Raw genomic sequence first — 23,993 nt, 5'->3', positions numbered from 1 at the left:
TGGGATATGTCAGTGTAACCCTCCGCCTGCGGTAGATGTGCTGAGGCTGGAGTAGCCACCATTTTGCATGTCTAGTGTGTTCCTCCCTCCATTGCTAATAGAGACGATTCCAGTCATTTTCTGGCATCACTACGGCTAGTAAGTATCTTTTAAGAATAATATGTCGGCAGAAATGTATGAAAATGTCTTTACGTGTGAGTAATCACCAGTGGTTTGGTTGTATCTACGTTGACAACTCTCACCGTGGCGCTGCATAGGAAGTCGCAGCCTTCAGTGCACCGGGGTTGTGCCTGTCAGCAGCTAAGTTAGCTAGCATGATTAGCATACCCTTTTAGCTGTAGCCTGGCTAACTACCTGCTGTGCTAGGGATGTGTAGCTCCATAGCCATTTATGTTGTTTGGTCGCCCACTAAGTCATAATCATCGTGACAACGCGCAAGGCTGAATTGATGTTTAATATCTTTCTAGCAAGGTAATGCAAGTGCTACTTTCTTATCAGTTGAAACAGTATTCGGATTAGGTACTACAGAAACAAACGAGTGGCCAGGTAGCAAGCTAACGACACAGAGGACTCGCTAGCTTGATAATCCAAATGCTTCAAGAAGGCCTGAACTGCATCATGTCCTGATCAATCGGCGATCAGATTCAGGTGTCATGCCCAGCCTGTAATGGCCTCTGGTTTCAGTTCGACAATACTGTCCAATGCTGTTGACTTTCAAACTTTCATTTCACTAAATAATGTCAGCCAAGGTGACGGTACTGCTGAGGTGTCATCCTGATATGTTGCCCTTTCCCTGAAAATACGAGTGTGTACAAGTGTTAGCTCATCGTTAGCTGACTTTTGCTAGGTGTAATATGCGTTAGCTAAGTTACACGAAGCATTTGATGTTTGGCTGTAAGCCTCGTAATGACATCAGACTTTCCTAACATTTGACAAATTGTAAACATTTCAGTCGTTAGTCAACGTTGCATGTGGATACACCTGAAGCCAACGATAGATAGCTTCATGTGTTAAAGACGTTGATTCATTTTTGCTTTAGTTTCCTAAGCTATATTGTGAACATTTTAATCAAAAGGTAGCAAAGATACACACATTTTAATAATGCATATATCTCGTCTGAAGAACACCCGTTTTCGTGGAACATGTAGTAGGTTAACGTTAAGGAAGTCAGCTGTAAGTAGGAAGCAAGCAAGTGAGTGACGTGCAATGTAGGTGATTCCTGTACATCTTTGTCAGATCCCTATTTATGTGAACGATTTATGCATTGCCTTTCCAAAATATTAACTACCTCACTACTATTCACTGTTTGAAATGTGACAGTTATCTAACATTCACCTATGTTGAAGACATCCAAGATTCAACAGAATCCAGAGTTCTCCTTCTGTGTTGAATAATTCAGTATCATAACATGATGACCTGTTAAGCTTGAAACAATACAGCTATGACCTTAATTAAAACCACTTCACCTTTACCTCTGCTGACAGTGGCATTGTGACTAACTTAGTGGCATAATGGCAGGTGCATCAAGTAGAGCTTTATTTCCAGTGGGTGTTAGCATTTAGTGTTTTCTTTTTGACATTTTGCATTTAAATATCCACACTTTGCTAGTGATCCATTCATAGTATATAGTGAGCATTGCAATTGTCTTGGTAGCACATTTGATATTGAACATACACCCTCACAGCAGCAGAAGCCCCATAATGGTGGTGGAGAAAGTACTGTAGGAGTTAGCATTAGTAGTAGAATTGGTTGTTTTGCAAGCTTTTCCTGCTGGCTAGTTTGCAGCCCAGCAAAGCCAAATAAATAACTGTTTGTATAAGTTAACTGAGCCAGTATCTTGGAGGTAAAAAGATGAGCACTAAGGGCATGAACTTTTGTTTGCACACAGCCAGTTCTTAATAGGACCTCCATGATGCCACCATCAGTTGTCGACTGAGACCTGTTGTGCAACTGGAGAGCCCTTACAGGTTCACCTATTAATTCAAATGAAAGCCAAATAGTTAGAATTTAGCTCAGTAATGGCTCTCTGCTGTTTCTGCTGACCACCAGGGTTTGAGCACATTCTTCAAGAAATTTCTCATACATTTAACAGTGTCTTCAACAGATTGAGAATTTATATGTGGTAGTGGACACTGGTTGGAGGAGGAACGTGGGGTGACTGCAAACAGTGTTGTATTCATGAGCTAACTAATGTTTACACATGAATGTTAACAATGTGGCAGTTTTTTTTCAATCTGTCTGTACTCCACCTAGATGTTTGAAAAGAAGAAATTATAAAATTAAAAACAATTAAACCTCCAAACTCTAATTGGGTGGGCCACCCAAAAATGTATACATGTGAAACACTGGTCATCATATTTTGACTATCAAATACATTTTATATCCTCTACTAAGGTGCAGGACTCAACATTTGAATGTGCATTAACGAAGCAAGGTATAGATGGATAACATAAAAGCTGACTCACTACCTGTTTTCTATAATTGTTATTTGCTTGCATGCTTGTTCTTCAGCATTGTGTGTTTATGCAGTTTTTTCAATTCTTTGTGGCTATGCAGAGCGGATCACTTAGAGTTGGTGAAATAAGAAGGAACAGTGTGGTCTGCTTTGATGGTGTTTCATTTATAACATCTGTGTACATAGCTGAGCACATACAGAAAATGAAGAGAAAAAGGGAAGGTTACAACAGCCTGTCAAATTGAGAAGGGAGAATGCTTCTCCCCAGTGGTAGCTCTGTATATTTTTCATCTTGCAGCCATCTGATGATCTTTTTTTATCTCGTTTAACTGTGCAATTCTTACCCGACAAAGACAGTAGCAGTGGAGCTTACATCTGTGCTTTGAATTCTTCACCACACAATCCTCATGGCATACAGTAGTCTAATGTAAAACCCCCTTTAACTGTGTTTTATCTCCTGATGTTTCTAGTATGCCGTCTCAGGCTCGACAGGTTGGCTGCTCCCTGTGGTAAAAGGGAGGTGTGGAATGCTTTTTGCTTGTTGCTGGTTGTCAGGCTCTGAAGGCTAATCTAGACTGAGTCTCCAAATCTCATGAGAGGAAAAGCTTGTTATCAACATTTCAGAATACATGTAAAGTACACCTATATAGCAAAGATGTGTTTATGATATTGTATTGAGTTTTTTTGTTAGTTTTGTTTTGAGTAAATGACCCATAGTGTTAGTCAGGTTGCTGCGGGCATTTTGTCATGGCACATTTTAGATGAGATCTGTGCTTTCCTTTTTTTTTAAAATTTAATTTATTTAGTGTTTTTCCAACTTTTTTGCAGACCTGCAGCTTTTGCCATTGTAAATCTTGGGTCAGATATCCTCAGGTTTACTTTGTAGTTTTTCCTGACACATCTATATGGGCTGTACTGATGTCGTCTGTGTGGTTACCACCTTAAACTGCCATATATATATATAGCAGAACAGTTGCCTTTCCATCTTTGTAGTAAGGCTGAATGAAGCTCACCTTGGTTATTGAACCTAATGCTATTGCTGCCCAACTATTGAATACGCTCGCAGCTCGCCCATCCTATAGTCTTTCTAATCAAACTAGGATGTATGCAACCCCTCTTTATAAGTTTTGTTTGTTTTTTTTAAGCCAAAGAGACTTTCACTTCCCAGAAATAGTAATAAAAGTTATGGCAATTATGGATAATAAAAAATATGTTGTGTTTTAATTGTAGTTGAATGTGTCGTTATACTGCAACTGCAAGAAGGAGGAACTGTAATTTAATCAGCTCTCAGCAGAGGCTGGATTTACTTTCTTTAATGTGTACACTTTTGATTATAAGCACAGCAAGAGCCCAACACTAGGTCCATTCAGCTCAGGTAATTTCAATGGTGTTAAGACAGACAGTAGATCTCTGGCTTTATTAAAGTGTGGCCTTGCCTGACCACCCTCGCCATTCCTTTAAGATCAAGTGAATTCTTAGATTCTCTACAAACCAACACTTCATTCAACAAAAGATGTCTTCATTCTCTTTATATCTCGATCCTTATTTTCCCGAGTAGACTGGCATAGTTTCAAAGAATTTCATTTGATCCTGTCAGCAGTAGTTAATGACAAGGAAAAAAAAGGTTTTTCCATTGGGCCTTCAGGTAAAAATACTGCAACCTCCACAGTATACAGGTTTAAAAAGAGGAATCAGGAGCAACCAGGTATGTCAAACAGATTTAAAGTTGATGTTAAGTTAATTTAAAGCTCGTTCTTCAGTCACCTTAATGCTCAGGCAATGTTCGGAGATTGTCATGTGGGAACAGGAGCTGGAGTTGATTTTCCGTGTAAGGTGCTGTGGCAATTAGCCAGCTCAAGACCTAGTAATGGCAGGGGTTTAGCGAGAACAGAGGCAGTAACATTACTGGACAAATGCTAATAACACACTTGTTATGTGTAACAGTTTAACAGAGCCACAAGACATCTGTTTTTGGTGTTACACTTCATATAGCATCACCTGGTAATACCACTGAAAATCATAGGGGGAAAAAAAAATCTCGCCCGCAACGCATCTAACATCCCAAGTTTTTCCACTGATGCTTAGCATGACAGCAATACATACGTTATTAAGGTAGCAAGGGTGTAGTACATGTCTAGGGGGAATGGAATCCTCTACCTTACTTGGATAATAAAACAGCAGACAGAATATGACTTCTAACCATCTTTGGATGGCTTGTCAGTTAAGGTTATAGACATGCTTTTAGTACACTAGACTTCAAGTACTTATCAGTGTAGGCTCACATTTTCAAGAATTACATTATTCACAAGAAAAGTTGTATATCAGCAATGTCATCCACTAGTTTACTCGTCCTACGATTCGATTTTTTTAAGGTCTTTGCTCTGTCCAAATCCATTTCAGGACTGGGTACATACGTGGAAAATGGATTTGCTCGACAAGTAATTACCATTGTTTCTGTTGCTGAAGCAGCATAATTATGTACCTCTTGTTGTCAGATAAAGGGCTTCCATGACATGGGAGACAAAATGTACCACTTTCTATGTAGAGGGGCCAACATTAGTAACATACATTTTTCTTCCTTTTTTTCTTTTTCTTTTTTTACAATTCAAAGGTAATATTCACAGCCTGCCTAAACAAATGGGATTATTATTATATATTGGAATATATTTTTCTCAAATAATTGTTTTTGTGTCAACTACATTTATTTAGTGAGAACATAACCTTTCAGTTTGAATCTCCTCAAATTTGCTCTAACAACCTGACAGATGCTGTCTTGCTTATTTAAAAAAATGGAATCGGCTTGCTTTCATAGTTCTTGCAGTTGTCTTCATCTGCTGTTCTTTTTAAATTCAGTTTTGATGTTTTTTTGCAGTGTTTTATATCACTTCTTTTTGTTTTTTCCCCCAAGATACTCATATTAGATTGTTGTTGGTGAATCTCAACTGCTCAACTCAAATGTTTCATTTCACACAAATGAACACCTTGTCATGCTCAGTTAAAGAGTTTGTTCATCTTCAATGAGAAATGATTTTCTTATTTTAGAGAATTACATCAACCAGATAGGACAGCTTCAACTCATGTCATTACCGTCTATCTATCAATTTTCATTAAAAGTATAGCTTTTCTGCTTTGATGTGGTCTAGTCTCGTTCCAACCCTGTAGCTATACATGCCAACCTGTTTCTTTTCTTCATGTTTTCCAGAGAATGCCAGCTCCGATCAGACTGCGGGAGCTGATCCGGACTATCCGGACAGCACGGACCCAGGCAGAGGAGCGTGAGATGATCCAGAAAGAGTGTGCTGCTATCCGCTCGTCCTTTAGAGAGGAAGACAATACATACCGTTGCAGAAATGTGGCAAAGCTACTTTATATGCACATGCTGGGCTACCCAGCACACTTTGGGCAGGTATGTTTGATGATGGTGGGAGGATGACTTGGAAGGCAAAATGTCTCGGAAAAGCTTCTTAGATTTATTGTAACAACGCTCCTACCCTGGATGGTTTTGTGACATTATGAATTGTTTTCCAGCTGGAGTGTCTGAAGTTGATTGCGTCCCAGAAGTTCACTGACAAACGGATAGGTTATTTGGGAGCTATGCTGCTGTTGGATGAGAGGCAGGACGTCCACCTACTAATGACAAATTGCATTAAGAAGTAAGTGGAGGCAAGATCTCATGTAATACATTTAATATACCGCTTTTAAGATGTTGCTTGTTTGCAATTGACAGGCACAGTGATTTGTTCTTGATGGCAATTAGGGTACAACCCCAAAACCTACTTTGCCTGCTGCTGAAACTTTGTCATAACCTTTAGTTCTTGTTTACAATAACTGTTATGCTTGCTTTCTACCTTGCATTCCTATCCCTGTATATTGTAGCCTTCAAACTTGTTTCTTGTATATATTCTTGTCTGTTTCCGTTTCCGTGGCTTATTCAACTCTCTTCTCTCACACCAGTGACTTGAATCACAGCACACAATACGTGCAGGGCCTGGCTTTGTGCACTTTGGGCTGCATGGGTTCCTCAGAAATGTGTCGTGACCTGGCAGGGGAGGTAGAGAAACTGCTCAAAACATCTAACTCCTACTTGAGGAAAAAAGTAAGCCTCATTGTTGTCATGTCTATATGAATACTTGAAGGATCTAAAATCTATGTTGGACGATTCATGAATGAAAATGTAGGCATGTATGCAGTTGCATTTTACTGTGAGGTGAAATATTGTGTTAAAGGTTGGACTGTTTCTTCATTAATTGTCTTATGTGTAAATATTTGTTGACAGGCGGCATTGTGTGCAGTTCATGTCATCAGGAAGGTTCCCGAACTCATGGAAATGTTCCTTCCAGCCACAAAAAACCTGCTGAGCGAGAAGAATCATGGTAAGTGTAAATGGTTTGTCAGGATGGAGGTTCTGGCTCCTGGGGAAATATGCTTGTCCTACACAAATACAGACTTTGTCCTATTTCCTGACACTCTCAGTGCTTTTCTCACAACAGCTGGACAGCTCATGTCCTTTGCAGAGGAGAGTGGAATTAATGAGTCTGTCATAAACCCCAAGGCTTGTGTCCCCCCCACATAAGGGAGATATGCTACAAGAAGAGTTTTTCTTATAACAGTGCTGAAATAACTTTATCTTCTTTGACATTGTGTGGCAGTTCAGTAGTGATTGCTTCAGATAAAACAGCTTGAAAATATATTGCTATTTTTCTAAATCATGTATAAATAGAAAATGGTGTGACATGGCCATAATATATACAATTATGCATTAAGCATTGTCAGAAATTGCTCAGATAACTGGAAATTCACTTTTATCCAAAGACCAAACTTGCTCAGTGATGAACAAGTTCTTTTACTTGTAAAAATAAACTACATTATTGAGTACTTTGAAAATGTAAAGTCAAAATGCCACTTAGTGAGTTTTCAATTTTTTAAAAATATGACAGTTATATTATTATGTGGCTTTATTATTATTTATGTGGCTTCAGAACTCACCCACCATTACTTTCCCCAACTGTCCCTAGGATCATGAGTTTTCAACCTTGTAACATTCAGGTCAGGACCCCAGGAAATGATTAGCCTGTACAGATTTATGATGCTGTCACCCGATGTCCTCTATTGTTAATCATCTGTATGCTAGTACAAAATATTTTTTGACATCGGACATGGCCTTCTGTGTGGTTTGTCAGCCCGCATACCTTTACAAAGAACTACCAGAGTAAAGCCTACATATTCATAAATGTCTGGTAATGTATGTAAATCTTATTGTAATAGTACGTAGATGTTATGAAAGCCCTCCCACAAAGATGAAATATTTTTGTGAACAAGTCTGTGTTCTAATGGCAGTAACACAGAACGTTCATTCATTTCAATAAGACTGCTGCATTGGCACAGAGTTGGTGTAGGGTTCTTGGCAGTTGAACCTGGCTCAACTGCTGATGCAACGCATCACATCATCCCACAATGTACTGTGTTGACCAATCAAACGGGTACAAGTGCATATTCTTGCTAGATTACTTCATAATGTGAACAAGAATTTCTGCTGCTAAAATCAAAAACATAGATGCAGATGATACAATAATTGTCACCATGATAACTTTTTATAGTTGTAAAATCTCTGCAGTACTTCAACTATGACAAGCGTTCAAGCTCATTGATGTATTATTCAGACTGACCCTCCTTACCAGCCTTGACAATGGGGCTGGTATTGTTTTCACTTTGTGTGTTTGTGTGTGTGTGAGTACACATGTAATAATGTAGTAAGGGCGTCACGCCTTGTGTGATCTTGTTGCAACATGGTCTCTAGTTTTCATCGTATCATCAGCACCTATAACAATGGTACCCGCCAACTCAGCCCCTTATGTTTTTTGTTTTTTTAACACAGGTCTGAATTTCCTTGTAACAAATGAGTGATGTAGATATCAAAACTAGACAACCTCTTCTCAACATATTCATTAAAAATGAAAAACTTTTACTTCGTATATTTTCCCAGGTGTTCTCCATACATCAGTTGTCCTCCTCACTGAAATGTGTGAAAGAAGTCCTGACATGCTGGCCCACTTCAGAAAGGTACAAAGAGATCTTCTTCTCCAACTGACCATGAATGAATTACTTATACATTTGTCTTAAGCTCATATCACATTTCATTCTCCTTTTGCGTACACATTTCTTTTTGATAAAGCTAAGTTAGTCAAACATGTTAAGCTTTTTAAGGTTTGGATTGCGCTACAGGTTTCCTCTACATTCAAAGTATGTCTCAATCTTTTATCTCCTACCACTGTCTTTTCCTCATGTATTTCAACTGCTGCTCTACCTCTCCTTCTCTAGGTGTATCAAAACTGTGCCAGAAGCACCACTCCTCATGTCCATGATCTAAACATTATTTTGAGCTCTCTGAAAGTGAATGATTTCCAGTTTCCCCTCCCTAACATCTACCTCATATTTTTTCTGTCATTTGTCTTTGTTACAATTCCTGCATTGTGTTAGAATGAGAAGGTAAGAGTACATTCTGATCTCATAGCTGGTGCATGCTGTAAATAGTAATCACTTCTCACAGTCACCTCAGTCGTAACCAAATTTGTGTTGAGTAATGTCATGTTGTGTTTAATTTATAATTTTGATTTCTTTAACTTGCACAGTGATCATTACTATGTCAGTGTTTTGAATATTATAAATGAGTTTTTGGTCCATTTGTCAGATACATTTTTCACTATTGTTTTGAGTGTCATTATTAGCCTAATATGCAACTCATTTGATAACTGTCTATTTACAAGCAGTTGGGTGGGTGTGTTTTCACATGATTGCCACAGGCGTTGTCACCAAGAACAAATGATTTTCACTGTGTCTGTGTCACTGTAAGAGGGTAGCTTATGTTTTATGTCAGTAACTGTCATAGGTCTGTATAATTGTGGAGAGGTGTTTTTCTGTCTTGAGCAAGAGTTAAAGGTTTGGCAAATGTAGTATTAGGGTGTCATGTTAAGACAGAGGAGTTAAAAGGTTTAGATTTATTATTTTCTTTTTAAATCTCTGGCATTTTGGGTTGCTTGTTTGTCCTCATACCCACAGCAGAGTAGAAGATTTATATCAATTTCATCTCTGCATATTCTGCGTAGTGATCTGGTCTGAAAGGTGTCCAGTCTGGCGCAGCCAAGAGACTGAAAGCTGGCCAACACAAAGCTACAAGTGAAAAAATAGGCCTTCTGACAACTCCAATCTAACATCTAAGAATTTCTAAGAACTGGGCAAGCGGTTTCATTGCTGCCAGTCTTTGTGGTATTTAGGAACACATCCTAGGCCTATCTATCTCTGTACTGGGTGCAAAGCGATGAAAACGATACCCAATCTTCTAATTTAAAAAGACAGCAAGCTGTTCACCAAAATATTGGAGTGTTCTTTTATGGTTACATTTGATAACCTGTTTTGGAGGCACTGAGAGATCCAAATGGCGCAGATTAGAAAATTATTGAGATGAGAAATTCCTATCTTAATATAATTAATATTTAGTTGGCACTGAATGAATTATAGTCTTAAATACGCATCAGTTTATTTATCCATGTTCAGAAGTAACAGAAGTGCGTATGCAGATTTTACTTTCTCTCAAAGCCAAATGTTCTGTGATAATCTTCCACGATCAAGGGTTTGATTTTACAGCCTCAAAAATTTGACTATTAAATCACCTTAGTTACTCTACAGCACTATTACTCCACTGCAATAAACAAAAATCCCAACCTCTTTGCTCTTGATGAGTTTGGCTGGCTGCCACCGTAAATGAGAAATTAATAGCTTTAAAAGTTAATGAAGAACCATGTTTTACAAATTTTGATGATGAAAAGTGGACAATTTTTGAGATCCACACAAATATTGTGACACTTCTTCTTTTGTCCTCTGTTGTTGATCTTTTTGTAGCTGGTTCCACAGTTGGTGAGAATCCTGAAGAACCTAATCATGTCTGGATACTCTCCTGAGCATGATGTGTCAGGCATAAGCGACCCTTTCCTGCAGGTAAATCTCCCTCTTTCTTGATGCAGATGCTCTGTACTTCAAGTGCAGGTTTCTATTTGGCCCGATGCTTGTGCCATACCATACCATGAGCAATCAGAACTACTGATGATCGAATGAACCCATTAACTATATTGCATTAGGAGATAAATATTTAAAGTTGTTGTGTCATTAAAAAAAAAAGCTGAAAATGTTCTGATGTTTGTGTCAATAAAGTTTTGACAGTGAGATAAGATTCAAAAACAATTGAAGCATGAGTTGGCACAACTACAGCTAAAGCAGGCTACATGTACTGTATGTTGTGCCAGTGGGGAAAAAAGCAAATGACAGCAGATCAGCAGCAAACAAGAACTGGAGCAAGAGAGCCCAGAATTTGACAATTTGGACTTTTTCTTTCTTTTTTTAGGTGCGGATATTGAGACTACTGCGAATTTTAGGCAAGAGTGATGATGACTCCAGTGAAGCAATGAATGACATTCTTGCACAGGTTAGAAATTATACTTAGTCATTGCTTTCACTTCAAACTTATGGGTTATTGTTATTCTGACATGTGTGTATACTTGCAGGTTGCAACAAACACAGAGACAAGTAAAAATGTAGGCAATGCAATCCTGTATGAGACTGTACTGACAATAATGGACATCAAGTCTGAAAGTGGACTGAGGGTGAGTTGATTTAATTTAAGGAAAACTTGGTAAGAGCATTTTAAAATATTTTTTTTCCGCTTAAATGATTTTTTCTTTCTCTTTTCAGGTCTTGGCCATTAACATACTAGGTCGCTTCCTTCTTAACAATGACAAAAATATAAGGTAATTAATTCACTTACCGTATTTGACCTTGCAGCGATTGAGACATCCAAAATGTTATGAATTCCTGTTGACATTTCTAATCATACTCATTATTCCAGATACGTGGCATTGACATCCCTACTAAAGACGGTACAGACAGACCACAATGCAGTGCAGAGGCATCGGAGCACCATTGTGGATTGTTTAAAAGACTTGGATGTGTCCATCAAGAGGTGACTCACAATGTTTACACTGCACACATCCCTCTAATTAGAATTTTACATTTCTTATTATTCAGCCATGCTGTTTCTGACCTTGGTCTATTTTTTCATTGCTGTCTAGACGTGCAATGGAACTGAGCTTCGCCCTGGTGAACGGCAACAACATTCGAGGCATGATGAAAGAGCTGCTCTACTTCCTGGACTCCTGTGACCCAGAATTCAAAGCAGACTGTGCATCAGGGGTCTTTTTAGCTGCAGAGAAGTATGGCACTGGCACACAGACATCACTACATATTGTAACTGCACTCAACTACTTTGTAGGATTGTGATAACGCATCCTGTGTGACCTTGTCATGGGCAAGGTTGTAAAAGAGATTTTAAGCCTTTCATTTTCCTTCTTGGTACTTCAAGCACAGAAGTCTAGGTTGATAGAACCTGTTAGAAGTAACTGTACCATGAATTAGGTACATGTAGACTAAATGTCAGTCTGTGAAGAGGGAATGAAATCCACCTGTTGCTGCTTTACAGAATACAACATAAAACGTACGCTGATATATGAAGTTTGTTTGTGCTATCACAGTGGACAGGGGATGGCTTATGCTGAAATGCTGTATGATGATAAAATGAGTGATCCATCGTCTGACAGACTATGTTGATACCATTTATATTCTGACAGCATTTGTCTCCTGGCTGTATAGAGTTAAGATAACATGTTGATGATTATTCTTCAATCATTTTTCTGGGACTAATCAAAGTATTCTTTATGCTACAGGTATGCCCCTTCGAAAAGATGGCACATAGACACCATAATGAGAGTCCTGACAACAGTACGTACATTACATTTGAATTTGGATTTGATTATTATTATTATTAATAATAATAATAATAATAATAATAATAATTCAACTATTACCTGTGACAAATGGTCTCACTGAATCTGGTAAGAGACCTCCTTAGCCAACATTGCTTTCCTTTTTACTGCAAATCTATAAATTTATATTTAAGATTAATTTGCATTTCCCCTTGGCATCTCTGGTCATCCTTACAGGCAGGGAGCTATGTGCGAGACGATTCTGTTCCCAACCTCATCCAGCTCATCACCAACAGTGTGGAGATGCATGCCTACACAGTACAGAGACTCTACAAAGCACTGCTGGATGACATCTCACAGGTCAGAGCAGTTCTGGTTTGGGTCATGATTAGATTTGGGACATCTCCCATGTTTGAAGCCTACAGTCATAGATTTGATTATGTAAGGCGCTGGGTGCATCAGAGTTTGACTTGTTTCCCTGTGCTCTGTAGCAACCTCTAGTGCAGGTGGCGTCCTGGTGCATAGGAGAGTACGGGGACCTGCTAGTATCCGGACAGTGTGAGGAAGAGGAGCCCATCCAGGTACACCTGGAAGAATCCCAGCCAAATACCACACATATACACACAAACACGAATTGAAAACAAACCTCAAACCTGAGAGGAACACTATATCATAAGATGTTGTGTTTTTCTTCTCTTCCTTTTGAATTAAGGTGACTGAGGATGAAGTTCTGGATGTGCTGGAAGGCCTCCTGGTGTCCAACCTGTCCACACCTGTGACCCGGGGTTATGCACTTACTGCCATCATGAAGCTGTCTACTCGTTTCAGCAGTGTTAAGTGAGTAATGGCCTTTTACACCTATTCTTTATTTTGAAGTGTTGCAAACATTTGTGTGCCAAGGTGATAAAGTTCATTAGCTATAATCAACGTCTCCCCTTTTCTTTGTTTCAGCCGAATCAAGAAGGTGGTTTCGATATATGGCAGTAGCATTGATGTGGAGCTTCAGCAGAGAGCTGTGGAGTACAATGCGCTTTTCAAGAAATACGACCACATGAGGTGAAACTGCATTACTTTTTTTAACTTTTTTTTTTTTACCAGAGATTACTATCACAACCAGATCCTCATCAATGGTTGAATTTGCTCCATGTTTTCTCTCTCTCCTTATTCCTTGCTTGTTTCTTGACAATAGGCCAGCTCTCCTCGAGCGAATGCCCATTATGGAGAAAACCGCTACAAATGGCCCCACAGAGATTGTACAGACTAATGGGGAGACAGAGCCCTCTGCTGTGGAAGCAAAACATCCACCACCTGTCACCCAGCCAGCCAACCAGGTAAGGACAGTTTTAATCATTTTATTATAAAAAAAAAAAAAAAGTTGACTAGATTAAATAGTTTGTTATGGTATAGAATTATTTTTAAAGGTTGAGACATAACTCTGGATAAGTGTCAGAAAATGGATGGTTGAATTTAAGTATAGTGATAATTAATAATTCTTATTTACTACTTACTAATATTATTTACTATTTTAATGTTTATAGTGTTATGATTAATTAATACGGTGTACACATAGATATGCTGTGGTATTTTATCATGTATCCATGTTTTCCTTGTCCCCCAGGCTAATGATTTATTAGACTTGCTGGGTGGTAATGATGTTGTGCCAGTAATCCAGACCACAATGCCCACCAAGCCCGCTTCAGCTGGAGGAGAGCTGCTTGATCTGCTGGGTGACCTCTCGCTAAGTGGTAGGATGCTCTGTTTAAAGTGCTCTATTACCCCATTCAGAGTAAAGCAAGGACCTGGTATAAACAGTTGTTTGCTGCCAGTGTGAATGTGCTCTCCAACCTGTATCTGCTTTTAAACTGAAATTGCTGGTTTTGGCATTAAAAAAAAAAAAAAAAAGTGAACACACATAACTATTGGATTACTTTATCTTCTGCTTGAACATGATCAAAGTAAAGTACTACTTTAAAGCTTTTTAAGTAGCTCCACATTGTTCATCATGTTGAATCTTAAGTAACAGATGAACTGTAGTGCCCATTTTTAATGTGGTTAAAGGTGACTGTTATGTTAAACTCATAGCATTGTACAAAGTGTGGTACAAATGTGTGTTTGGACTTTGCGTGAATGCTGACATCAACAACACAGTTTGTCAGGAATGCTGCAATGTCACTCCAACTTCCTTGTAAATAATAAATCAACTTTTCTTTCATGAGAGGAGACGCATGGAAATTGTATATTTTTTAGTAGTATATCCATGTCTTTTTAAATCCCGGTGTGTTGCTTTCCCCTTCCCAGGAGGTCCAGCCCCTGCTCCTGCTCCTGCTCCCTCCGTGCCCACTTCCCAACCTTCTTTCCTCTTGGATGGCCTCTCCTCACAGCCCTTGTTTAATGACATTGCAGCTGCAGGTGAGAGTCTGTTGCTCTCCTTGCCCATCTGCTGCCAAATAAACAGTAGCTTGTGGTAGTAGTCTAATGTATTAGGGCACACAGTCATTTTATTTTTATTTTCTTGGATAATAATGATGCATTGAATTAAATGCTAATAACCATATGTCTAAATCTGTTGATGGTATGCTCCTCTGAAATCTCTATAAAGGTATCCCTCCTATGACGGCATACAACAAGAATGGTCTGAAAATAGAATTCACATTTGAGAGAGCTAACCCCAATCCAAACATTGCGGTCATCACCATCCATGCTTCCAACTCAACAGAGGCAGATATGACAGACTTTGTTTTTCAGGCTGCAGTACCAAAGGTAAGCAGGCACAGTTGGATACTGATTTTCAGTTGCTTAATTGCAACACATTGTATTGCACAATAGTGTTCATTACTGATGTAGTTTTACAATGTGAATGGCTTACAGTTTTCCACTGGTTTTACACGGCAGATTTAATAACATACAATGCCATGAATGTGTAGATAATGGAGGCAGAAACTACATGACTGTTATAAACATTCGTCTGACAGCACTGCTTATCTGTAAGCTAGTCGGTACTAGTGGAAATCAACCATTAATACACTAGTAGTGTCTTTGGTGTGCTATTTTCTGTTATCCACAGTAGTTTTAACTAGTTAAGTTATTCAGTTATTTAATTTCCTTTTTCTTTTCCTGTTTTTACAGAAATCTCCTGTTATCAGAGATTCTGTAAAAGCCACCTCATTTGGTCAACTGTGTTTTCAAATTTAGACTCAGCTACTCAAATTATTATTATTTCTCCATAGTTATATATTTTAAAAGTAATGGGTGATTTTATTGAGAAATGTTGTTAATCCTACCAAGTGTCCTTGGCCTTACAAGAATAATATACATTAAGTGTACAACAAAACACAGGAAACTATGAAACATAAAAAAAACGATTTAAACATGTATTTAAAGAAACTTTCTTAGAATATCTTGGTTGACTAAGCCATTATAGGCCTTCAGTATTTACCAGGCAGCCCAAACAATATGGCTTACCTGACAGCATTGATGCCATTCTGAGTCTGTGTTTGATTAGACAGAAAGATGGGCTATAAACAATTTGTGGCTGCCATGATGGATTAGGCAACAAAATCATTGTTTGAGTGTTGTTTATTTGGCCGTATCACCTCTCTTACAATACACCTTATCTGATCAATAAACTTGAGAAGTGTAATAGAGTAATTTGAACTGAATATCTGTGGTCAGTAACCAATCAATAAGAGCATCTCTGTTTTATATTGCTGTAACGACCCCATTTCTCCACTGGTATCATTAATACTGTCCATTCTCTGTTTTCAGACATTCCAGCTGCAGCTCCTCTCCCCTAGCAGTAATGTTGTCCCAGCACTCAACCAGGGAACTGTCACACAGGTCATCAGAGTCCTCAACCCTCAGAAGGTGAGTTTTTCTTTCACAAATTGTCTTTGATTTGTTTGGTTTTTTGTCGTTTGAAGCACAAAGGACAAAAAGACCTGTGCAACCTTAAATGATTTACAAGATGTTCCTCTTTATGTTCCTTTATAAAAACAATCATCCTCATAAAATTTCAGCAACAGCTACGAATGAGGATCAAGCTGACGTACACCCACAAAGGTTCACCTGTGCAAGACCTGGCTGAGGTTAATAACTTCCCCCCTCAGTCCTGGCAGTGATGAGCTGCTTCTGTTGCTCTTAAATGCCCCACCAAGGGAACTATGAAAACGATTTTCCTTTCACCTCCCTCCTTTCTTCCAACGGATCCCCCTGTGACGTCACTGCAGACCGCTGCCCTCGAGTTGCATGGGAAGCAGCAGAGCATCTAACACAGGACAAAAATACAGATGTTACGAAGACCCTATTGACTATTGACAACACCAGAATAATTGGGAAAACATATCAATCAATGAACTTTCTCTTTTCTTTCTTAATTGGTTTCCATGATCTCTTTGCTTAGTAGTACTGTTTTCCACATACACCCTCCACCCAGCACCATTACCACCCACAAAAGCACATATGCACACCATTTACTGTGGTACACTTTACCACTCAAATCACTGTAGAGAAAAAGAATTGCCCACTATGAGCACTGCAGTAACCATAGTTTTACTTTTAATTTATAATTAATTAAAAATACAGTTGAAACATTTTGCTCCATCAATATTCATGATTGGCTTTGCATTCAGACTTTTTATATGAACCTTCAGTCCTATGACGGCAGCAGAAAAAGCTTTGAAAGGTCTATTTAGTGCAGTCATAGACTTCTTGGATAACCCCTTTTTTTGACCCTCCATATCTTGAGTGATATAACTTGTAAGAGAGTTGTATTCATTTTGAATTACATTAATTTGCTTAAAGCATGTTTGAGCATTGTTAGGATCACAATCACACCTTAACTCAAGCTCGGAGGGGATTTTCTGGTTCTGGTAGTAGATCTCTTTATCCTATGTTTCTATAGGAAGTAGTCTACATTTGTTTTGTCACAGTGATAAGAGCATGAACAGATCCAAGATGCCCAGTTTGATCACCTGTGGATAGTTACAGAGATCGTGCTCAGACTTTCTCACACAGCTCTCCTAAAATCATCTCATCTGTAGCTTTAGTTTTAGATGTGTATATTAAATTCAACGGTTAATTGCTTTGCATAGCTTGAGGATGTTCATTCATTAGGATGGATATAATCCAAGCCTGAAATTTATCTGAAGACAAGTTGATTGCATTTGTGTTGGGGATCTATGTTTAAACCTTTCCTGCATCTGTGTCCTCACAGTCTAGCTTGCAATTTAGATACATTTCAGATTTGTTTAACCTGGTTGAACTTAGTCACCATGCACATACATGTAAATGAAGCTTGTTATGAATGTAGTTACATGCACTGAATGCTTTTTTTCCCTCAAGTCTTCTTTTTCATGGCTGTCTTCTTTGATGGGGACACTCATCTTATTGGCACTATTTTTGTGAAACTATGTTTTATTTCTGCAGTAATTTGACTTAATTATTTATGCCTGATATCAAAGTGATGTGCCTTTCTGACTTAGCTAGATAAAAGCCCCTGAACTATTGAGTTCTGTATGAGCTTTGTTTGTAAGTCTGCTTGTGTGCTGATTGTGTTTTCAATCTGAGAGAAACGGTCCTGATGGATTTGAATTGGTATATCACTTCATTCAGTAAGTTTTACTTTACTTTTCAATTGTGTATCTCATATAGTCACCCACTAATACTGACCTACCTGGATGTCTTTTTGTCTTAGTTTTGACAAAAAGTTAAATTATAGCTACACAATTCTGATAGTTTTTTTTCTCCCCTATGCTGTATGGCAGACTGTCCATTTAAAAATGCCTGTTGGATCTCAATAATGATGTGTCCTAAAAACAAAGCAAATCTCAAAGAATATGGCAGCTAATAGATGTAATCTTTTCATAAGCTGGCATCACGGTTTAAAGTGTTTTTAAAAAGTATAAATGTTCTACTGAAGTGAAATGTCAATAAGATTTCCCTCCCGTCAACAAACATTGAAGTGTGAGTTTGGATCACTTGGTGAGGTACTGGGACAGGTTGTTCTGTGGTGACTGTTAGTTTGATTTCTTGGCTCTGGTCTTCTCCAAATCAGAATTCTGACCATGCTGTTGGGGACAGTAACCTTAATACCTCACAATGTTCTCTCTTTCTGTTAACTTTCAGTGGCAGTAGATTGACAGCTTTGTTTAGTCATGAATTGCAATCAAGGGGAGCATCTGCATGAGAGAAACTAATGGTAGTTTGTACATCTCATTACTTAACAAGCTTAGCAGCCCTACAATGCTGTGTTGAGATCCTCATGTGTTCAATCAGGCTGTATACTTGTTTTCACTATGCTTCACTATCTTCTAACTTCTGTGACCAAATCAGAGAGACTATTAGCTTTGGAAATATTTTTGAGCTATGATATGTGTATATGGAGAAAATTATTTCAGTTTAACTTTTTTCTGTTGTTGACAAATGCTATATTGGCTTTTTTTTCTGTACATATTGAGGGCTTTTACAATTTTGTCTCTTGTACTATCTTTCATCCTTTTTTTAGATACCATTTTCTAAAAATTCCAATTATTCACAATGTATATTGTCTAAATAGATCTAGTCAACATCAGTCTATTAAGACTTCCCTGTATCATCACTCATTCATTGTAAAAGATATATGATCTGCTGCCTGTACATTGTATATAGTTGTAAAACAAACAAAAGCTGATCAGATTAAATAAAACCCACATGAAGACTTAAATGATTAGCTAGGAAGTATAATTGTATGCATATATGTACAAAACAGAATCTTAAAAGGATGCAATTGAGCTGCATTTGATTTACTATTCTTCATACTTCATGATCAGATGTGTCATCTTTACTTCTTTTATGAAGGTAGTTGGTGAGTCAGTTGGCTACTTGTTGGGGTTCCTTTGGATGTTGGGAAAAGGGTAGAATCTGTCTTAATAGATGCTGTCTGAAAAATGTACTGTACTACTGAGAAACCTAAGCACAGTGCTGCACAGCGGCAGAAGTGGCACCTTACTTCATCTGCTTCCCTGGCCCTCAAACATCTCATATATACGTGCCCTCGTTTGAAGAGGAGCTGTAACTTTTCCCTTCAGCCTTTATGTGTGGTTTAGTGTTCTGCACTCTTGACAATTCACATCAACTAAACCTTGTACCTACAAATTGATTTGTGAAATTATGCCCCTTGGTCTTGGCGTGTTTGCTCTCATTTGTGGCGAGGTTACCTTTTTGTCTGCCATGTAGCACCTTCCAAAAAGCATCATGTCTCAACCAAGCAAGGCCACTTCTAGTGCCACACAAGAAGGTTTTTAACCTCACTGATTTATTTTATCCCCCTATGACCAGTAGGTTTAAATTGGAATACAGATTTATCTGGACAAGAGCAGATACAAGTTTTTTGTGTCTGAAGTGGTTTCAGATGTGTATGTTGGAGCAGCAGTGTCCTTCCCTGGGTCTGAACAGCACGGGGCTTTCTTGGCTTCCTTTCTTTACTCTTGTCCCTTATCACTGATGTTATTTGCCTCTGCATGGCACACCTTTCAGCTTCACTTTGTAGTCTCTGATATGAATTGTGGGGCTGCAACACGTGTTAGATTAAACTGAGCCCTCACTAATTAGGTAGGATGAGGGAGGAAGGCAATGGATCAATTCTTTCTCTGTTGGGGTCTTTCTGATTTTGTCTTTTATGGAGCGCTGTTTCACCATCCCCTAACAAACCTGGGACAAGCCTGTGCTACAAGCTAATAACCACAAGGGGGAGCTGTGCAAAATGGAAGGCTGACGGGATGGGAAAGGAAGTTTCATACATCTATTCCTGAATGTTTTGTTGGTGTTGTTTGTATTGTCTTATTCAACCAGTGTGTACCCTTGTTAATCACATCTGATCAGTTCTTTCAATGATACCGTAATTCATGCAGTTTTAAATGTACAAAAGGAAATGAATCCAACATAAGTGCTTTGGAAAGTGTAACTTAAAAGGAAAATTAGAAACGGAAACAAGTACCCATCAGCGGTGTGATCAGCGTTTGAAGATATATTAGTGTGTGTGAGTGTGTGTGAGAGAGAGAAATAATCATGCTTGAGAGATGGTGTGTGACATGTCTTTTATCTAGATAGGACATGATTTTTTGGCTGCAATTTCAACTTTCAGCTTCTGAGCTGCATGTGAAAACCAGTGTAAATAATGTCATTTCTACTCTTGACCTGAGATTCTTTTTGAAATGCAAGAAAAATTCAAATTATAAAATCTGTCACACCACCTTCATGGGTCAGGACTAACATGTTTAAAAGGACGTTGTTCAGATAGTGCTCACATTACTGTTAATGTTTTTAAGAGGGTGTTGAAAGTGCACATCCATCATTTGAATTAATTGGAAAATTGATTTTTGTTTTTTATTAGTTGGCGTGAATTCAGTCTTGGAAGAGTATCTGAATTACCACCATGTTCATTTTCCCTGTTGAATCAAAAAAATACATCCATTGTATTTTGGAAAACAAAATCTGTTTGTAACCCCCAGGCCTGTCCTGACTGAAAAAAAAACAAAAAACAATATGGCATCTGATTTGTTGGGGGGAGGGTGGAGACATGAGGTTCACTTTTTCCAGTCACATTTGACATGTTGAACCCCAGTTCCATGGCTTCAAGGTGAGTGTGAATGTCAGACTGAAAGTATGAAATGATGATTAAAGATGAGAAGTTGTAAACTATTAAATGGGATATTTTCAATTTATGCTGTGTATTCTTGTCTTTGGGTTGGAGAAAATGATCAAGCGAATAAAAAGTCAAATAAAAATCTAGTTGAACTATGGTAGTTTGTTTTCTTGGTTTGGGGGTGTGGTGTAATAATCCTATCTATTCAAAATGAGTGTTGGGCTTTTTTGGGCTTGTTTTAGTGAAGACTAAAATGAGGACACATACCTTGAGACAATATAAATTTGTTAACAGATTTTGCTACACCAGTCATACCAAAGTGGCTCTACCCTTTACCATTTTTAGGTTTAACAGACCATTGTCAACAGTGTTGCAAATTATTCAACATGCTCAGTGTTCACAATGGATTTCTGCATGATTTTTGTATCAATCTGATGACGTTACCCTGATTTTTCAAGTATTAAAAGTTTTCTGCATTAGCCAGAAAATAGCTGTTTTATTCATAAGTTTCTCAGTTGATTTTACATAAAATGTACTATATTGAGATATACAGAGATATTGCAATATAAACTCATATACCCACCCCTAGTTCAACTGATTTTTTTATTACATGATAGACTCTACCCTATAGTGTTTAATGAACAAATGTGTACACTGTAAATGTACACCATAATGATCAGTTATACTGAACTGTAATTTTTTTAAATTAAGATTACTATTAGGGCTAGGGTTGGTACATAAATTCACAAATGTTAAATGAACATCTAGCAGCCATGTAGCTTGTTTTAATCAGTGTCCATTAGCGTCACAACAAGGTAGAAAAAAAATTGAGCAGGAAGGGCCCCTGTGGATTGGAACCGCTATCACCTTACAGTGTGATATACCGTGTAGGAGTGGGTCCCTGTGAAGACCTGAGGTTTAAGATTAAAAAAATGTCAGTTGGCTTTTTTCACAGAAGACATTTTGACATATCATACGAAAAGCACAGGTGCAAATAATAAAATGAATGATGAATGAATTCCATTAAGCTGCTTCAGTTTCATGGTCCGGATGTGCCTGCTCACTGTCATGATTGAATACTTGAAGAGAACAAAGCCATCGTTAATGTGATTAATAACACCTGCACTTTTCCTGCTGTGACAAGTCGGATGTCAGTGGTGTTCCTTTGCTGGGAATTCAGAATTAAAGTTAAGTATGAGCTGGTGTGTAGCTTGGAGTTCACTTTTTGTGACCCCTTCTTTTGTTGGGGCCTTTTGATCACCATTCATCTGCAAATGATGCAGCTGATTATGAAGTAGGGCTACATCTAATGATTATTTTCATTATCGGTTTATCTGTTGGTTATTTTCTTCATCAATCGTTTAGTTAATAATGTATCAGACAATAGTGACAAATATTCATCCCAGTTTTTTATAGTTCAAGATGTTTCAAATGTTTTCAAATGTCTTGTTTTGCCCAACCAACACTCAAAACTGCAAAGATGTTCAGTTCAATACGATATACAACAGAGAAAAGAAGAAAATCTACATCTTATAACAGCATTTTTTCCCCCATTTTTGCATACATTTACATTACGTTCTCCCAAACCCTCCCTCCCCAAGTTAGTGGTTGATAATTCATTTAGGAAATATACACCATGTTATCATATCAGCTGAAATATTAAAGGTGCACAGTGACCTTTTGACCCACTTGCCCACTTTACTGTGTTAATAATCCAGCCTTCATAGTTATATGCTTTCTACAGATCTTCTGCTTGGCTGTTGTCAATAGTTGTGAGTGCCAGTAAAATTAATAAGTAATAAGACTATAACCATGACAGCTGTTTTAGATGAAGCTACAGATATGAATTAACCTGTTATGTCAAAGTTTATAATCACGTTGGTATTTGTAGATATTGTACAGTGAAACGTGTGCCTGTAAAACAATGCAAAAAGCAGGCTAACATTAAGTTAAGTAAAAAGTTAGCTAATGTATGCTATTAGCAAAGATTAGCAAAAAGACTTAGCTTAGCTCTGTGTCTTTTTAAATAAGTAATTTTACTGCAAGGATAGCCGACAGCTGAATGTAGTAAACCATTTTGCTAAAGCTACATACTTCTGTTGTAATTTAATTTATAAATCAGAACTTGCTAGCTGCTTTGAGGTTGTCAGGCTGCTAGAAGGGTCTATATATATATATATATATAAACACATCTATATACATATATACACACGAACAGGTAATTTGCAAGTCCGTCCTGGTGCTATACAACTCTGTCGCAGAAGGTATATAGTCAAACAAAAAACTACGAGTAGCAAAACCTTACAAGGGCATATCTTGATTTTTCCGTGAAGGACTGTCAAGTTTTCAAACACTCTCCTTATGATTAATGTAATAAGGCTCTCCCCTCAGAAAGGGGCAGTGGCTGTTGAATAATAAATATTCTGAACCCGCCCATTTAATGTTTATTGATCAGCTGCCCGGCAGGCCTATCTGACAGCAGTCAAGTTCAGTCTGGATATGGCGTCGCTGCACCGACACAGGATGCATTTTCACCTCTCCGTGGGAATTTGCCAGTCACGTACCGGGACGGCACTTCTTGGTTTTGGTCACTGTTAATACCGCACATCCATGGCGATGGAGGACGAAGACAATAATACAGCGGTCGTTGCGACTAACACCCAAACGGGCATCAAGAAAGGAGGTGATGTCGGAGATAACGGGACTTGCATAGACAGGCAGCCGGACACGGTGGTCCATCAAGCGGGGCTGAATCAGACTGCAGGTCGTGGCAGCCGCAGTGGTACGGGAGCTCATGCTGCAACGGGGATCCGAGTGCTAAAGGCAAGTCATAACGAGAGGATTTATTTTCATGTAATGCAGTAGGTGATTCAAACAGGACAAAGTGCCCGACACAATATCTCTATATTGTGTTACATGTCAAGGGATTTCTTACATTGCAGTAGGTGATTCAAACGAGGCATGATAATTAAAACCCATCTTTGCAATATTATGTAATGGCTGTAATGTCAGGTGATTGATATTGTCTGGTTGATGATTGATCTGTGGATGATTGCCATTCAGTGAGGAATGTACCAGAGCCAATTAACAGCCACAAGCCACAAGCCCC

At 38.3% G+C, this 23,993-nt stretch overlaps 2 protein-coding genes across 2 annotated transcripts in view; both read left to right on the top strand.

Moving 5' to 3' along the window:
- Positions 1 to 12: 12 nt before the first annotated feature.
- ap1g1 (adaptor related protein complex 1 subunit gamma 1) lies at positions 13 to 20,963 on the top strand. Its single transcript, XM_023406389.2, has 23 exons — positions 13 to 138; positions 5,658 to 5,861; positions 5,984 to 6,108; positions 6,410 to 6,551; positions 6,732 to 6,828; positions 8,439 to 8,515; positions 10,352 to 10,447; positions 10,851 to 10,931; positions 11,011 to 11,109; positions 11,198 to 11,253; positions 11,352 to 11,465; positions 11,575 to 11,715; positions 12,226 to 12,280; positions 12,502 to 12,624; positions 12,756 to 12,845; positions 12,977 to 13,101; positions 13,216 to 13,320; positions 13,454 to 13,595; positions 13,883 to 14,009; positions 14,563 to 14,673; positions 14,864 to 15,024; positions 16,030 to 16,128; positions 16,281 to 20,963. The coding sequence occupies exons 2-23, from the start codon at positions 5,661 to 5,663 to the stop codon at positions 16,380 to 16,382; spliced, it is 2,469 nt and encodes an 822-aa protein (XP_023262157.1). The 5' UTR covers positions 13 to 138; positions 5,658 to 5,660; the 3' UTR covers positions 16,383 to 20,963.
- A 2,403-nt stretch (positions 20,964 to 23,366) lies between these two features.
- The window catches only part of phlpp2 (PH domain and leucine rich repeat protein phosphatase 2), a 39,296-nt gene continuing 38,669 nt past the window's right edge, over positions 23,367 to 23,993 (top strand). The window contains exon 1 of the mRNA XM_087174038.1: positions 23,367 to 23,707. Within this exon, the coding sequence (XP_087030164.1) occupies positions 23,495 to 23,707 (213 nt within the window). The 5' untranslated portion in view covers positions 23,367 to 23,494. The remainder of the gene's footprint in view (positions 23,708 to 23,993) is intronic.

Source organism: Seriola lalandi, unplaced genomic scaffold (assembly GCF_002814215.2).
Source record: "Seriola lalandi dorsalis isolate HSWRI2012SDOR001 ecotype SW California unplaced genomic scaffold, Sedor1 jcf7180002054306, whole genome shotgun sequence".
NCBI classification, from domain to species: Eukaryota; Metazoa; Chordata; class Actinopteri; order Carangiformes; family Carangidae; genus Seriola; species Seriola lalandi.
The sequence above is the reverse complement of the archived record's forward strand: the minus strand, read 5'-3'. Positions and strand labels throughout refer to the sequence as shown.